At 37.3% G+C, this 17,571-nt stretch overlaps 2 protein-coding genes across 5 annotated transcripts in view; one reads left to right on the top strand and one right to left on the bottom strand.

Annotated features, from left to right (window-relative positions):
* The window catches only part of STX8 (syntaxin 8), a 108,242-nt gene extending 101,202 nt beyond the window's left edge, over positions 1-7,040 (top strand). The window contains exon 10 of the mRNA XM_058166886.1: positions 3,190-7,040. The gene's annotated coding sequence lies outside the window, so the exon portion shown is untranslated. The remainder of the gene's footprint in view (positions 1-3,189) is intronic.
* The window catches only part of NTN1 (netrin 1), a 129,620-nt gene that overhangs the window by 7,317 nt on the left and 104,732 nt on the right, over positions 1-17,571 (bottom strand). For 3 of the 4 annotated variants that reach the window (XM_058166882.1, XM_058166884.1, XM_058166883.1), the window contains one exon: positions 10,499-10,573. In XM_058166882.1, coding sequence (XP_058022865.1) covers positions 10,499-10,573 — 75 coding nt within the window. Of the gene's footprint in view, positions 1-10,395; positions 10,574-17,571 lie in introns of all 4 variants that reach the window. The other variant, XM_058166885.1, reaches the window with a different exon arrangement.

The raw sequence follows: 17,571 nt of genomic DNA, 5'->3' as shown, positions 1-17,571 counted from the left end.
AGTGCTGAGAACTGAAGCATATCCAATAAAATATACAGTACTGAAAGGAGATTGGGGCCACAGCCATTTATTAATGTGCTACTAGCCAACCACCAGATGGCACTATAATACTATAGGCACTGAGAAATTGTCCCAAAGGTGCTTTTTCAAGAGGCAACTGGACTGACTTCTTTTTCTTTGAAGACGTTTTACTTCTCATTCAAGAAGCTTCTTCAGCTCTTTACAATGGGAGTAGAGCTGAAGAAGCTTCTTGAATGAGAAGCAAAACGTCTTCAAAGAAGAACAAGTAACTCCAGCTGCCTCTTGAAAAAGCACCTTTGGGACAACTATGATCTGAATGACTGAGAATCTCCATAGGCATTGAGAAATTGCGACCACTTCCCAAAACGAGAAGACACCACCTACACACATGCTAACCCATTGAGATAAAGTCCTGCTTAACTCAGAAGTTTTCTTATAGATACCAACAGGATTGCACTTTAAATGGCTTGCTTCTTTTCCAGCATGTTATACACTATATAATGTATAAATAAGAATTCTTAATGGTTTTTGTGTTGTGGGAGAAATAATTCTGCATTCAGAATTTAAGGCTATCACTTCCAAAGAATTCTAGGATTTTTTAAAAAATCAAACTAAACCAAACTTTGGTTTCAAAAGCGATGCAATATAGTCATTTGGAATACCTTCCCATTCCTTCCAATGTGTACAAATTTAAAGCTGTCCAATTAATCCATACTGGTTCTTAGCAGCTATTCTAGTTCCCATTATTGGCAAACCCAGAGGCATTTGGAGTGGGGCAGCCTAGAAATTTAAATACTAATTAAAAATAATAATGCCACCGACGCTCTCTTTAGAAACAGTCATTATTTTTTAAAAAAATCTTTGAAATGGGAACAGATTTATATAGGTTGTTTGAATTTCTTTTAAATTTAAAAATTAGACATCTTCAACATAGCTTTTGCAATTGCATGATTCATTTTGTCATCGCCTTTACGTGGTTTAACAGGTTTTGCTGTGCTCCCTTCCCCTGTGGCTTATGAGCTTCCTGGCAGAAGCTGATCTGTCACAGAGATTCCCCCCATTACACACAGAGGCAGACAGTGGCAAGAAACTGTTGTCATCCTTGGAAAATCCTCCTAGCACAAAGCTTGATGGTGTTATATATTTTGCAGAAGAGTTATTGGAAAAGCATATGTTTCCTCTTGCTTTCTCTCTGCATTGCTATCCCCAGGAGTTTTGGGCTAAAACGTGGAACACTTTTTAAAAACCTTTTGAAAACATTTTTTTTTTAATTTTTCCATGAACAGCTGCCTTTCAACAAAGGGGATGACTAACCAGAGTCTTCATGAAAGAAGGATTTTTCCAAACAAGTCTGTAGCGGGTGGTGATCTCACCTTTTGAACAGGAACCCTCCCCTGCAGTTTACTCTCTCTTGCACACCTAAACATGTACACGCTTACTTACACACACTCCCATTGTTTCTTAATAAATATAAGGACTGACTGGTGGGAAGTTCCATTGGACTGTCTGTCTGAGAACCAAAGTAAAATGAAATCATCGTCAGGTCAAACTTCGTTCCTGGGGGTTTCATGTAGATACCCATAGGGTTTTCTTGGCAATTGTGGTTGTCTATTGCCTTCTTCCATTTGTTAGTTTGTTCATTTTACTTTCTAGTCTAATCAACTTCCCAGCTCAGTCTACAATTCTGGAGTACCTGATGGTGTCCCATTCAAGAACTTACTGGGCTTGAATCTGCAGAATGAGACCAGGCATACTGATATTGGATGACTAAATTCACCAAAAAAGTTGTTACTGCTTTTGGAAATAAATCTAGGTACCGTATCTATGTGTCTGCCTGAAATTCTATAATTCCAACTGCCTAGAATAAAAAGTAGAAATGCATCCATGTTTGCCTACTCACGTTTATGTGAAAGAGTGGAGTAGAATGGAATAAACAATGCATCAGCATTGAGAGATTAAAGAGCCCAGGAAACTAAAACCTTCTCTTGTCTTTCTCAGTCTATGTGTAGTATTACCCAACCAGTTAAGAAACTCAAAGTCTTCTTCTACTCCTTTTGGGCGGGATAATGACATCTCAGTTGAACAGATGTTAATGATTGTCTGGGATACCAAAGATGTCCCCATATGCCATTGCATTTAGCTTGAACTTGACACATCTGCTTTTGATTCTTCATATCACTATTTTTGAATGAACCATCAGTACGAAGAACCAGTACAAACCAAAGGTGGAAGATCTCCCATCACCCCACTACAATAGTATTTGAATGTTGCTCTGTGGCTTGGCTGCGCCTTGTATTTAATTCTACCTGTTTTTAGCTAGCAGAATTTTTAGGATTGATTTGGAGTATATCCAATTTGTGGCTGTTTTCAGTTTATATCTCTGTTTTTAGCCAGGCAAGTTATTTAATAAAGGTGAGTTTATATATGCACTAACAGCAAAATGTGCTTTTTCTTTTCTTCAGAATGTATGAGAATGTGTATCTGAGAATTCTGTAAATAATAAATGTGTTGTTACTCTTGGTATTGCTGTTGGTAAAGGGATTTGTGTAATCCCTATCCTGGTGCTTTCTGATATGTTTGCCTGCATCTTCTAGGAATCCCATGTCTATTAATCATGGGAAACATGATAAACGGGCTCTTCTCCCATTGATATATTAGAGGGAGGCAATCAAGTGAGGAGAAACATTTGATCCTTTCTCTTTTTGCCTTCCTGGTGACCACAGGGAAGGGGACAGGATGGACAATCACACAGATGCTCTCGGTGCGATATCCAACACTGTATGAGGTCTTAAGGTTGAAAAGCCTACCAAGCTCTTACGGTTAAGAGAAGAAAAATGACCCAAACTGAACAATAACAGTGCACAGCCTCTTGGACATTTTTTTTTCTTTTGAATGGAAGCAAGTTGAATTGTTATGTCTCACTGTCATGCTACAAACAAGACAAGGTGATTTACTGTAGGACTTCATGATTGGGATAGATGGGTCGGTGGGGACAGTTTATTGACAGCCATAATCCAAACTCTCTCTGGCCTTCACGCACTAATAGCCCGTACTTCAAGTCCTTGGAGTTTTTGTGATCCTCAGTCTAAGACAATGGTGAATACTCTCATTGGAACTGTATTTAATCCTAGAATTTTCTAATCTTTTTGTATTGGTGTTTGGATACAGGTGGTTAAAAAAGGAATCCTCCAATGAAATAAGAGTCAGACACTGTGCTACAATATACTTGTACTTCCAAAATGCTTGAGTGAGCTGCAAAAGGCTTAAAGTATTTGAAGAGAGAGTCTTTCAATGGATCATTGGGCTGGCTACCTTTAAAACTGTGCATCATCATCATCATCATCATCATCAGTCTTTCTGTCTCTCCTCCAATCCTGAGTCCTTCGGGAGAAGGGCGGTATAGAAATTGGATTATAAATAAATAAATATGTCTTCTAAATATTTGACACCCTATTTTTTGTACTATAACTCCTGTAATCCTAAACACTGTTCTGATTTGGTTTGATGGAACTGGGAAACTGCAAATATGGAAGGCTTCATGTTTTGCAAGTCTGCCATAAAATGTCAAAAAAAGAATAGAGAAAGAGAGTTGTATATATACAGTCTGGCAACAGGGCTTTTTAGCTAGAAGGCTTTTTCCCATGGACAACAGTTGCTTCTCTTTCAGTTTTTCAGGAAGCTGTGATATCCTCAGTATGTCCCACGGCAAACCAGATCTCTTGGCTTGTAGTGGCTTTACAAAGTACTCTGCAGTTAGCTATGAATGAATTTTTCCCACAGACTTTCCAAAGTTAGGAGCTCATTTTCCTGTCACCTTCCTGCTATAGTTAAGCAAAGCAATTCATTTATGTCAGAAGTAAACCAGTGTTGGGATGCGCCAAAATATAGTTTGGAATTAAATTCTCTTTAAATATTCCTGGTCCTAAATATTTGAACAAAGTATAATTTGCTTGTGAAATTTTGAAATATAACTAAGGCAGAGGGTTTTCCTTTTCCTTTTGTTTGGTTTTTTAAAAGACTATCATCTTTGAATCAGCAAATTAAAAGGACATTAAAACCTCAATAGAAACGAATCTAGATGGTAGCACCTCAATTCAGCACATAAGGGAAATAGCCATATTCAAGCTAATTAGGGCTTTTTAGGATATTCAGAGCTGTTATCATCTTGTAAAGTTCAAGAAAACAGTCTTCTAATTGGCTTCCTGCTGGGAAATCCATAAAAACATCTTTATTGTCCTTCTGGGTAATCTATTCGGCAGTTTCACAGCTGGACTTTTTTTTCTTTTTTTTAATATTGTGTCCTCACCTAAAAATATTGTCACAAAAACTACCATGCCACTAGCACATGAAAGTGCTGTCAGGAAATTTTGCTCATAATAAGCATAAGGTCGATTTTGCATTTTTTAAAAAATCTGATTGACTTGGTGGGTTTTCACACGTTAATTCTACTACTGCAGTATCACCAATCCCTCCTTTCCTATATACTGACCCTCTGGCTGTAACATAAAATACTTTAGTGATGGGTATAGTGTGGTCCTCCAGATTTTATTATAGAGCCACTCTTATAAACTCTAGACTCTATGGCTACTATTGAAAGATGTTGGGCACTATAGTAAAACTTCTGGAAAGCCACCTTACAATTCTCCCTTGTTTAGATGCCCAATGCTAAATTTATTTGCAACTTTACAGAATGCGAACAATACCATGAATATCCTTTTAAGAACATTTATTACTTCTTTTACTCCGCAACCCTGGCATATTCATAAAAAAAGGACAACATAATTTTCTCATCCAGTGACACATGTCAGAAAAATACACTTCTGCTTGTTTCAATGATGTTCAGCTTAATTTTAGTTTTACAATAGGAATGCTTTGTAGGGTGTTTTAAAGTGCTAAAGTGAAATCACAAATAGTTTAGAATCAATGTATGGTGTAACAAAATAATTATGGGCTGAAGTAAAAAAGAACTGCCATTCAACAGTTATGTAAATGAGTCCTAAATCCTGTGGAAATCAAGGATATACTCCACTTACTGGGAAGAAAATTGACCCGGGATTTAAAATAATTCCCACAAAATGAAAAGATTAAAAAAAATTAGAGATAACAAAAGTCTTATGCAATGTCCATCCTGCTCACCTTGTCAACCTAGAATTGCCAGCTTCAAATAAAACTAGTCCTGGAGCTTTTCTGTCCACCAGAGTGGAGTGATACATGCACATATGTTTATGTATAGTTATGTGTGTGTGCATGGGTCAAAGGATCTAAAACAGCACAGGGCAAGAAATAAAATGAATTGATTTAATAACTGCATGTTAAAATGAATTGACTATACAATACAATAAAGCACTGTTAGAATTATGGGATCCCTGTGTTTATACAGCACACACCAACCATTCTCATTCAGAGAAACATATGATATAAAAATGCATAAGAAGAAGATGGGAGGAAGGTGAAGGGATAGCAGCAGAAAAAGGAAGCAGAGAAAATACAATGTGTTATGGGAAGAGATATCAAAAGAGAGAGAAAAAATTACATTACAAAAAAGGGTTAATCTCACCATGCAAGACCCCTTCCCAAGCAATGACTAATTTAAGCAAACCCACAGTTTACCAGCAATGTCTGATGTAACCAGCAGCTTCAGCCCCTAGATTGTTTTCATCAGTATTATTTATTTTGTTTTTTACTGAATTAAAGTTGATTCAAGTTGCTTGTGGGGAGGGAATGCCAAGGGGGACAGAATAACAAAAGCAGCATAATTTGTTATATATGATGTAATATCACGTACAGCTACAAAAGAGTCATTCCTTGCAATGGAAAAGCCATATGCTTGGTTCAGAAGTAATTGGTGAACTATTTCTTCACCTTGTAGAATAAATAAAGGGTTTTTTTCCCAAGTTAGAGTATATGTCCCTAAGAAATGGTATCTGATAATCCTAACTTTAGATTCAAAGGTAAAACCTTTGTTGCATCCAAACATAAGAGCACAAGAGCACAAAAGTGCCTACCGTTCCTGTCCTATTGTTCCCTTCATTATATCAAATTAATATAGCTGATGCATATTCTTTACTTATATATATATATTTTCTTCATGATATATTTTTTTATGACAATGTTTGTGTATACTGTTGTGACAAAATGAAATTTAAAAAAATGTGAATTGTGCTAATGGATGGGTTACCTCACTCTATTGATTTTTATCTCTCCCCCAAAAGTATCAGAATAGTTTATAGAAATAGTTGATAGAAATGTCAATTTGCTGCAGCCTGTCTGTTGTTTCCAAGAAAAGGCAAATGGGTGCAAAAAGTATTTGTGTTATGTAGAAGAAACTCAAGGAAGAGTCAAAAATTAACCAGTTACTGCTACTGACTCCTAGCACTAATGTTAAAGAAATGCTTTTCTTTAATAATACTTTGCTGCAACAAACCAAAGTTGCCAATAATTTAGAAACGGGATATTGTGAAAGCTGAGTGTTATTAGAATCTGTGTAACAGATAAAAAGTTCATATATTTTAATATTTGTATTTCTATGTTCATATGCCTCCATGTGTTTCTCTGAAACCTCAAACAGTTCGCACAGATAGCCTTTCCTCTTGCAATTTTGCAAAAGCCAAGGTCTTATGGCTTTAACAAGCCTCCATCCTCTTATTTTGAGGTGGCAGGATGGTTGTATTGCCCTAATTGCCAACTCCTGTGATTATATAGTAATGAGATCAGTGCTGTCCTTACAATAGTAAATAGTAAAGTTAAGTAAAGTGATTGATTGGATAACTCTAATTTTGCTTTTTTTTTTTTAATTTACATTTATATCCCGCCCTTCTCCGAAGACTCAGGGCAGCTTACAGTGTGTAAGGCAATAGTCTCATTCTATTTGTATATTTACAAAGTCAATTTCCCTTCTACCAATAGCTCAGCTGCAAGTTGATATATATTCAACAAATTATCCCATTAACATGGGAGGGACTGTGGAGGAGGTGAGTTTGGGAAGAGGACTAGGCCCTCTGATTAAAACTATATTGTCTTTTCTGGCATGGCTATTTTAATGGTTTAGGTATAAACACCTATGGCAATAGCCTTACTTGATGAGCATACATATTTACCCTATATTTTAAAATATTTTTTATGTTGTATACGGCCCAGAATCACTAATTGAGAAAGCTATAGAAATTGAATAAATAAATAAATAGCTATTTCTCCCTCCAATAAGCAGCTGGCGGAGTCATTTCTTTACCTCCAGGTTTCTGATTGCCTGGAGCCAATCTGTGGGTCAGAGATCTGGTGAGTGAGGGGATAAAAAAGCACATCTTTCCCACTTATCCTGCCCTCCCCTCAACTCAGCAGCTGGTTACCAGGCAAGATGCATAGGAGGTACACAGCCTTCTGTAAGAGTGCTAGATCTATGTTCTGACTCCTCTTGACCATGGTTTCCCCAGTCTCCATTTCAGCACCACAATAAATTAATCGTTTCTCAAACTTTCGTGCTTCATTGCTCTCTGTTGCACTCACGAATCTCTCTTCCTCCCCTTAATGCTAATCAGCCATCATTTGAAGAAAGAAGCTTATAATCATCAATTAAGGTGTGAGGGGAGGGAAGAAGACAAAGTTATTTTTTTCCTATCCCTCAATCCAAAGAAGCCCAGGAAAACCATGTCTAAATAGAAGTAGGATGAAGGTTCTGCAGGTCTAATAAAGTGTGCCTGACTGGGCACACACCTGAAAGAAGCATGACTGTCACATTTAAAAAATAATAATAATCCTGCCTTTATTATTTTTATAAATAACTCAAGGCAACCATCGCACACAATATTACTTCCTCCTCCTATTGTTCCCACAATAGCAATCCTGTCTGCTGACAAAAAGTGAAGGTTTCCATGGGGTGTATAGAGGCCTCAGCCCTAAAATATTCTCTAGCTTCATCTACAGTGAAGCCCTATCAGGCTCAAGGTGAAGCTCTTGATCAAGCCTTTATTTTGATCAAGATAAAGACTAGTCACTTTTGATTGCGTGTTAAAACCAGTCCAACATATCAGTGAATTGCAGCCCATCATGGTCAATAAAATTACTTTTCCTTTATAAGCCTTTCCTTTGCAAGCCCCTTGAGAACTGTATGCAACAGAATGTCATTTTAATGTATGCCGATTAGTGTACATTTAAAGTGACAATAAAGTTAGTCTAAGTTCTAAGTCTAAGTCTAAGTGCTGCTCCTAATTACAGGCTGTTTTGCCCCAACAACCTAATACAGCTTATTACCAACAACAAACTGCAAATAAACAAGAAGAAAATACCTCTCCTTACAACCATTCTAGAGAATAAATATAACTTATTATCAGTTCAGGAAAAAAAATCGTTCTAATTACACCAATTAAAAGTTTGAGAACTTTATTCAATTTATCATTTTCCACTGTGATATATGCCGTCATAAGGGATGTCTGCAGAGTATATAGGATGAACTGGCAAAATTAATAAACGGTATAAAGTTTATCTGAGAAATTTCAGTATTCAAAGATTAATGGGAGGGGGGGGACTTCAGCTGTCCAAGGAACTCTGCCACTGACCTCAAAGTGACCATTTTTGAACAATGGGAAGTTCAGACTTCTAGCCTGGAGCCCCCTCATGAACTGTTCAAGTTCTTCAAGGTTGGGTGGCTTCAGAGCACACTGCACATCCAGCAGTGTGCACAAAGCTGCCCGTTCTGGAAGCCCTGCCCAAAGTGGTTTAAGATTATGTGAATTGCTTTGTCAAGGTGAATCACTTCACCTCTTCGCTTCAATGAAGCGAATCATGTTGCTTCCACAGCACAAATTTCTTTGTTGAAGCAAAGTTGTTTGGCATAGGTCTACGTATTACCAAGTATGCTTGTGGACATTCAAACTTAACAACTTTGTAATTACTTTTGGCCTCCCATTTTAAATTGACTGCACAGTGTATAACCAATCACATCACTCTTATGTGTGTGCACGTGTGTCTATCTGTGAGTGGATTAAAATAATGCTTCATGTATTGTTGGAAATCTGCTGCACAAATCTGAAACTTTAATTACTATGATGTTATGCATTAAGTAGCACCCTTTTGGACAAAAATGACTTGGAAACAGGAAGCCATTTAGAAACAGGAAGACAATTAGAATTGTATATTTTTATGATTGAAAAAGATTGATACTTTCTGGCAACACACTCATTCTATATCAATTACACAATCATTTGAAGGATTCTTAACTCTTCCTGCATTTTTATACAAAAGCTACAGCATTGAAAGTATATGGAACTTAAATGTTTAATCATTTATTTATAAAACATGACAGGAATCAATATATCAAGTTTTATCTAGTGTGTAAAATAAGCATGGTTTTATGGGCTTTCCCTCGTCTTTCTTACATATAAGGTCATATATAGGATGATTGATTGATTCTGTGCCATCAAGCCATGTTCATCTCTTAGCAACCATATATGTAGACCTCCAGAACAATCAGTCTCCCTACCTGCCCCTTCAGATTTTACAAGGGTACATCCATCCCCACGAAAATGAAGTCCATCCACTTCGCTGATGGTGTCTTTCTTTTTCTATTTCCTTCCAATTTTCCCACAATCATAAAGGGACTAGAATGATCCCTGCATAATACACCCAAGATATAATTCGAGTCTGGTCAATTTACCGTGAGTGAAAACTCTGATTTTGTTTAATGATCATTTGTTTGTTTTCTAGGCTGTCCACGGCATTGTCAGAAGTCTTTTCCGACACCATAGTTTAAAATTTTTATTGTATTTTTTCCTACCATATTCCAAAAATGTTAACAACCCATGTTATAAATCTCTGTCACTTGTTTATTTTTAAACACACATACCTAAATTTAAATGGAAAAAATCCTACTAAAAGATTTTTAATTCATCTTCTTTGTGAATTCATTTGTTGAACCTATAACATATTTTTTTCCTTTTGGCCAGTTTCTATTCATTATAACCCGGAACACTGATCAATGTACAAGGAGATTAAAAATGCTGTGTGAACACAATCTAAAAATTCTGTCTTTGCACATATCTCCCAGTACATATTGTACAAGCTACCCATTCAAATATATGCATGAAATCTTTAGTTGTAGTTTATGACATTTTTTTCCATCTTCCAAGAGGCAAGACGGTAAATTTCCCATGCGCACTCAGTGTTTTGGGTAGTTGAATATGCTCTCATCAGGAGGGCCTCCTAGAGCAAATGCCCAGAAGATTCTTTGCTGATTTCCTCTCCATCCTCCCATTTATGCCCATCTCAAACCTTGGGCAGGTCCTTTATTGCGGATTCAGTTATAAATAATATTGCAGACAGGTAGAAAGGCCCTTTTGGGCCAATAATCACTTACCATGCCATAACAAAGATTATACTGACCATGTTTCAGAAAAAGAAATGCCACTTTAAAACCTCCTGTGACAAGACAGACAAACACCAAGCATTTCCAGGGTGACGTTGGGGAAGAGAGAGAGTTGCTCACCATAGTCTTTCTTGCAATACTTCTTCATGTTTATCTTCAGCTTCCCTTTGGATGCCTTGCAGTAGGTATCACAGTCTTTGGGGATGGACAAGAAGAGAAAGAAATATATGAAAGAAATGTACATATATATATATATGTACATATACACACATACATTATAAAGTTAGTCTTAATAAGCATGAAGGCATGTGGGAAGAAGGGAGGGATGCAGCAAAGGGAAAGGGAAGTGAGAGAGCAACTCAGCCTGCCATGAATAAGCAGCGTGCCTAGGAGATCCATCTGCCAGGACCTGATTGGGTCATCTAATGGGGGCATTCATTGAAAAATCTTCTATATTCCAAAGAAAGCCTTTCACAAAAGAAGCCATCCGCCTCTCCTTTCTTGTCCTCCCCTCCTTGTCTGATGAATTTTTTAGCCTGTCTTCTGCTGCCTGCTGCAACTCAGCTGCCTCCATGGGAGACCCTGGGCCTCCCTTATTGTACCACCCAGATCTTTAGAGAGCCACAACTCTTCCCCCCCCCTTCCCGGTTCTTAAACGGCAAACTGGAGCCTGATTAAAGCCCACAGAGGCCTCTTTGTCACCCCTAACCCAGACCTGTGTCAGGCTTTGGCATTCATTGCAGAAGGATTCTGGCTGGGGTCACCCCTCCACAAAAGGGGTCAGAGAGGAAATTAGCAGCCCATGAAGCATTAGCAAAGCCTTTGGCGTCCACTCTACTGGAGTGTGCAAATAAAATGCCCCAGTGGGATTGCTTCATTTCTAATAGGCCCTACTGCTGTGATACAATGGTTTTACTCCTTCTGAACATCATCCTGTGTTCCAGTGCTACTAATGTGATGCAGCATAGCCACTTTGGCAGAGCCTGCTGGAGCTATTTTGCATCACTTGGAACATGGGGAGCTCAGTTATGCTTTGTGCATCAAAGGCTGATCCTCACAGTCACATTTTACTCTCCCATCATTGGCTGGGACTGAACGGAGCTCTTGTGACTTGCTCTGGCTGCTCGTTATTCTGTTGGAAATACCAAAAAGCACTTACTCTACAATGGCATTCATGTTTACTCAAATAAACCAGGGATGAAGAGGTAAATATGTTTTGTGCTTGTGAAACAATCTGCAATGTACACACCTTGTTTATCTCACGCATGAAAAACGTGCGTGAGAGACATCGCTCTCTTTATAAAAACTACTCAAAGCAGCATACATGGGGATCGCCAACAACTTCCTATCTATGAATTGATATCTTGTTAGTTTAGTGAAAGCAAATAGCAATCTAATAAAGAGCTATACATTACAAAGTATTTAATCACCATCACCATCTTGCTAAGTACTTAGAATAATGTTTGGCATATTTCATACACTATGGAAATATAATACATAAAAACCAGTAACATCACAACAGGGTTGCTTTGCTGCTATAGTCATTATACTGTAGTTTTTCCAGGCAACTCCGTCCTCCTGGCTCTCTCTACATATATAGTCATGCTTCATATTTTTGTTGGCATTATTTTGATAGCTTGAACCGATTTCATTCCAGAAAAAGGCAGCAGAGTCAGAAGCAACAGGGACTCAGGGGCTGCCAAGAATTAGAAGAATGCCCCAGATAACTGCAGAGGAAACAGAATCCAGGTGCTCCATCCACTGAGCAATTGTCCAATCACTTCTCTATTGATTAATGGAAGAATCGTTCTCCTGGAGCTGCTAATTAATGCAAAGGTCCCCAGTAACTATAAACTAAGGTTTTCAGATAAAGTAGCCAATGCACAATCTTAGAGGAGAAAATGACTCAATTGAGAAACATGCCTAGAGATTTAGGACAGATCAGCTTTCGTACCATTTTAATACTACTAATCACGAGTTGATTATTGCACTGCTTCTGACGTACTTGGGAAGTTTGATTTCTTTAATCCCACAGGATCAGAGTAATGGTCTCTTTGTTCCCCACCATCCCTGAATGCAAACTCACAGCCACCAGATCTAAAGCTGTGAAGCAAACTCGATTTGATGGCAGAAAGATATTTAAGTGAGCATGTTGCCTCTTTCAACGATTTTTTTCTGGGATCACACAGCACGAGCTCAGGAAAAGATACTGTTTATTTAAGGAGTTGCTGATTAAAATAATATGTGTTGTTTCCCCTTCCACTCAAATGTGTCTGATTCTCAGAGATTCTCAGGATAATTCTCTCTAGGTTTTTTGGCAATGTTTTTTAAAAGTGGTTTGCCGTTGCTTCCTTCTTAAGGTTGAGACCAGCTGGCCCAAAGTCACCCAGATGGTCTTGTGCTCAAGGTGGGATTAGAACTCACAGTCTCCCAGTTTCTAGCCTGGTACATTAAACACTACACCAAACTGGCTGTCATGATATATATTCACACAATCTCTTTCCATTCAAATCCAGAATGTACAGCCCTGGTTGTCTTACCTACTTTTCCTTCTGAATCTTTTAACTGTTCTTGAATCAATGCAGCAATTATTTCCTCTTGTCCAGGTATTCATAAGGGCCTTAGTATTGGCTCTTAACTCTCAAGTCCTACATGGAACCCATCCTTGGCTGGCCAAAGAAACCAGACGGGCAGAAAAAGGATTCAGGTGGTTGAGTTCAGGCTACATCCAAACTAATCTCTTGGACTCTACTGAATTAGCTAATCCCAGATGACTTCACAAGAAGTTGCCCAGTCATCTCATTAGATTTGAACACATCAAACCACCATCCGTCTGTCTTCTTCTGGTCAGTTATATACAGAGACTTTGTAGAGATCCGACACAGAGTAAATAAATTACCCAATTAGATGGAATAATGGATGGATCAGATTTGTTCCAATTTTCCCTAAAACTCATCTTTGATTCTTCCATTCTTATCATTCACTAGAATACAGCATAGCAAGCTATGCAGCCCTATGCTGACATGCTGTCACATTAACATAGATGAGATCAATTCATACTTTTTATCATTTATTCTTGCTCCATTCTTAATTAAAGCTACATCTTCATTTCCCTTTCATTCATTAATTCTATGGCACAAAAATCAGAAGACATAGATTCAGAACTATTACATCCTTCTGCTTTTTTTCAGTTTTACAACTAAGAAGAAGTCTTTCATTTCAATAATTAATTTATGCTATTTGTATACCTACTTTTGTTAGGAGACCAGTAATTTCATCACTGAATTCTTTAAGAATTCTCAGGTGAAGGCCATCCAGACTTGGTGATTTGTTTCTGTATGCTGTCTCAAGATGTTTTGCAATATCTTCATCTGCTTCTTTAATTAGCTTTACTTGTTCCAATTCATTCCCTGAAAAAATCAATGCTGGGCCAGGTCTCTGTCTCTTCTGTGGTAGCTGAGACTTTATACATTCCTTGAGTTTCTCATTCATTCTGTTGCTTTCTAATGGCTGAACCATTGCTCTAGGCTTTTTCCATTCAAATACATTTAAATTTTTATTATTTCCTGTTTTTTTTTACCTCAAATTGTTTTTTTAAAATTCCTTATATTACCCTGCACTTTTTCTGCTTCTCTTTCTGCTCTGTGTTAGGACACGTTTTAAGGAAGCCATCTTAACCTTAACAGCTTTCGGGATGTTGGTTGACCCTTCATTACACTGGACAAAACATTACAGTCGAGCCTCAATGATTGTACTTTTAAATATGTTTATGAGGATATTTAATTATTCTGACTTTTTCTTTCAGTCTCTTTTTCAGCAGTCTGTTTATTTACTGGATTATATATCTGCCCATCTTATGCAACATAATTTTGAGTGGCTCAAAAACAACAATAACTGTAATAAATGCAGAAAAATCAACATAAAAAACTTCCAGATTTCCAACTGCTACCCTTCTCCATACATCCTTAAAAAAAACTTTCAGGGATCCAGACTCACCTGTTTACTGTTTTTCAGAGGGTTAGGAGGGTTGGGACCTGCTGGATCCAAGGGACAGCTATTGAGAAAGCATGCTGCCTAGATCCCATTAGATGACAACAATTGAAGAAAAGTACCTGAATCACAGCCACCCTATTAGATCTAGGTAAACTCCTCAGGGAGAGGCAACACTCAAGATAAACTGGTCCTGTGCCAAACAGGGTTTACAGATAATAATTCACAACTTGAATTGCCCACCTGGAAAGAAACTGGAAGCCAATACAATTCACACAGCAGTGGTGTAACATGGGTGAATTGTGAGGTGCTTAGAACTGTGCGTGCTGTCATTTCCTGGACCAGATGTAATTTCTGGAAAATTTATTCTAAACCTAGGTTAATCCCGTAAACTTTATTAGAATGGTTAAATGTCTCTGATTATTGGCTATCTGAATTTAATTAATGCAGATGAAGACAGTTTCCATAGAAACAGAAAGAAAAGAAGCATGAATAAGGAATGTTCTTCCTATCCCGGTACAACAAAACATACTTTTTTTTTTAATTTACACAAGTAATACAAGTTTTCTTGCCTCTTTTGAGGATTAACAAGATGATTTTAAATAATTTTCATGCAATAAAACTACAGCAGATGGTAAGGAGACATACCTTAGTTTTCCTCTATGATTTCTAAGATTGCCTAGCAATACCTCCTGCTGATTGAATGAAAAAGCCATAAAAACATCACTATTAAAAGATTTTTTTACCCAGCAATAATACAACTCTACCTTGGTGAAAGTACAGAGAATAGAAATGCAGCATGTTTTTAATTTGGTTTGGAATTCAGATGGATCATGTTAAAAGCTGTATAGGTTTTGGCTTCACCACCTATCAAGATTTTACATTAACTCTAATTTAATGTAAATGTAATGTAAATAATGGGGTTTTCTTGAACCTTGATTATGAATCTATCATTTGATTGTAACAATGTGGAAAAGAGAACAATAAATAAAATGACTTATTCATATGACTTCCCTTTTCATATAATTTCTGTATCAATTTCAGACTTTATGGTTGCTGTGACAACTATGGATCTGTTCCAATCCTTTAATAATCCTTTGGTTATGGAGGGATATTTTGCTAATTTTAGTTTCATGGCTATATAGGAAAAGATTGGCTATCAAAGTCAGATCATTGAGGATTTAGTTTGGGGCTTCCTTCCACATCTTCAAGGATGGAAAACTTCCTACTGGAAGCTGATGAATTTTTCAGAATACTGAGGAATTTGTCAATTAATATGGCGCACACTTCTTTTTAAGCAAGAAAGGAAAAATATTTGGAAGAAATATCATTTTTATTGTAAGAAGCTGGCAATAAAGTTGATATAAGTTAGGGTTAGGTTAGGGTTGTTGATAGGAATGAAATATCTGGGTACAATACCACATCTTTAAATATATTGACAATATATTTATTTTACTGGTACTTTGTTGTCCAAAAGGCTATCAGAGTCTGGACCTATTTGGTGCAATCCCAATAATATGACCTTAATAGTTCTAGCTGCAACAAAAAAATAATGGCATCAGCCAGCTGACACATGATGCATGGATCTCTGTAGGTACCAGAACAGAAACCTGACAACTTATTGTGCTTTCTTGATTTGTACCAAATTCTCTGCTGAGATTGAAATCCGGACTGATTTAAGAAGGTTAGTGGGGGAAAGGGCCCAGCCTTTCAGTGGTGATGCCAGTCTTTTGGCACATGCCATCCCAGTGGGCATCTACTCCCTTACTGCCTCCCTTTCTACAAAACAGCAGGATTCTTTCCAATCCAAGCAAGCAAAAAACAAACAACAACAACAAACAACCCAACCTTTGAAAACAGGGGAGGGGGGAATTAGGGCTGCTACTACCATCCCTTATAACATAAAAAACATCATTAAAAAAGGACAACAAAGAATGTTCTTTCTGCGCCAACTCAGTAAGCTCAAACTGCCCAAGGAGCTGCTGATTCAGTTCTACAGAGGAATTATTGAGTCTGTCATTTGCACCCCTATAACTGTCTGGTTCGATTCTGCAACCCAACAAGAAAAACACAGACTTCAGAGGATAATTAGAACTGCAGAAAAAATAATTGCTACCAACCTGCCTTCCATTGAGGACCTGTATACTGCACGAATCAAGAAGAGGGCCATGAAAATATTTGCAGATCCCTCGCATCCTGGACATAAACTGTTTCAACTCCTACCCTCAAAACGACGCTATAGAGCACTGCACATCAGAACAACTAGACACAAGAACAGTTTTTTCCCGAAGGCCATCACTCTGCTAAACAAATAATTCCATCAACACTGTCAAACTATTTACTGAATCTGCACTACTATTAATCGTCTCATAGTTCCCATCACCAATCTCTTTCCACTTATGACTGTATGACTATAACTTGTTGCTGGCAATCCTTATGATTTATATTGATATATTGACCATCAATTGTGTTGTAAATGTTGTACCTTGATGAACATATCTTTTCTTTTATGTACACTGAGAGCATATGCACCAAGACAAATTCCTTATGTGTCCAATCACACTTGACCAATTAAAAAAAAAATTCCCTTATCTCATATCTACTAATATACAGCAGCACGGGTGAACCTCGAATCTTCTCTCCCAGAATTCCTCAAGGTCTACCCAACTTCTTGTCTTAATGTTGCAGCTTGGTAAGTAATGCAGTCTTTACATACTGGATCTTCTATGGAGTGCTTTACTTGGCAACCACCTACTAACCCAGTGAGAGATAGCTTTTCTGACACACTTAAAGAGAAAATATGAAAATAAAAATGAAATAAATTCTATGATGTCTTCTCCTAGTCCTGTACTGAGGAATATGACTAGTAGAGCCAACTCTTCCTTCCCCAACTCCATAAGGAGATGAACTAATTTTACAGTAGCTAGACAAGAGAAGGGGAAGATAATATTTTAAAAAACCTTTTAAATTTATGTAGTCTTTATGTAGTCATGAAAATATTCAATTATGGAAAGATAAAAATACAGAGTTTCTCAAATCACAAACATCTTTTTAAAAAAACCTCCAACTGAAAAATATTAAGGAAAGTATAAATCTGGGAAGATCACAAGGTGATACCAGTCCACTCCAAAGTAGCATGAGAATAGTTTAATGGTTTATATTATTATTACGGTACATTCATTTTGTTTATCCTGCTTTATATT

The sequence above is a fragment of the Ahaetulla prasina genome, chromosome 2, assembly GCF_028640845.1.
Source record: "Ahaetulla prasina isolate Xishuangbanna chromosome 2, ASM2864084v1, whole genome shotgun sequence".
NCBI lineage: Eukaryota > Metazoa > Chordata > Lepidosauria > Squamata > Colubridae > Ahaetulla > Ahaetulla prasina.
The sequence above is the reverse complement of the archived record's forward strand: the minus strand, read 5'-3'. Positions and strand labels throughout refer to the sequence as shown.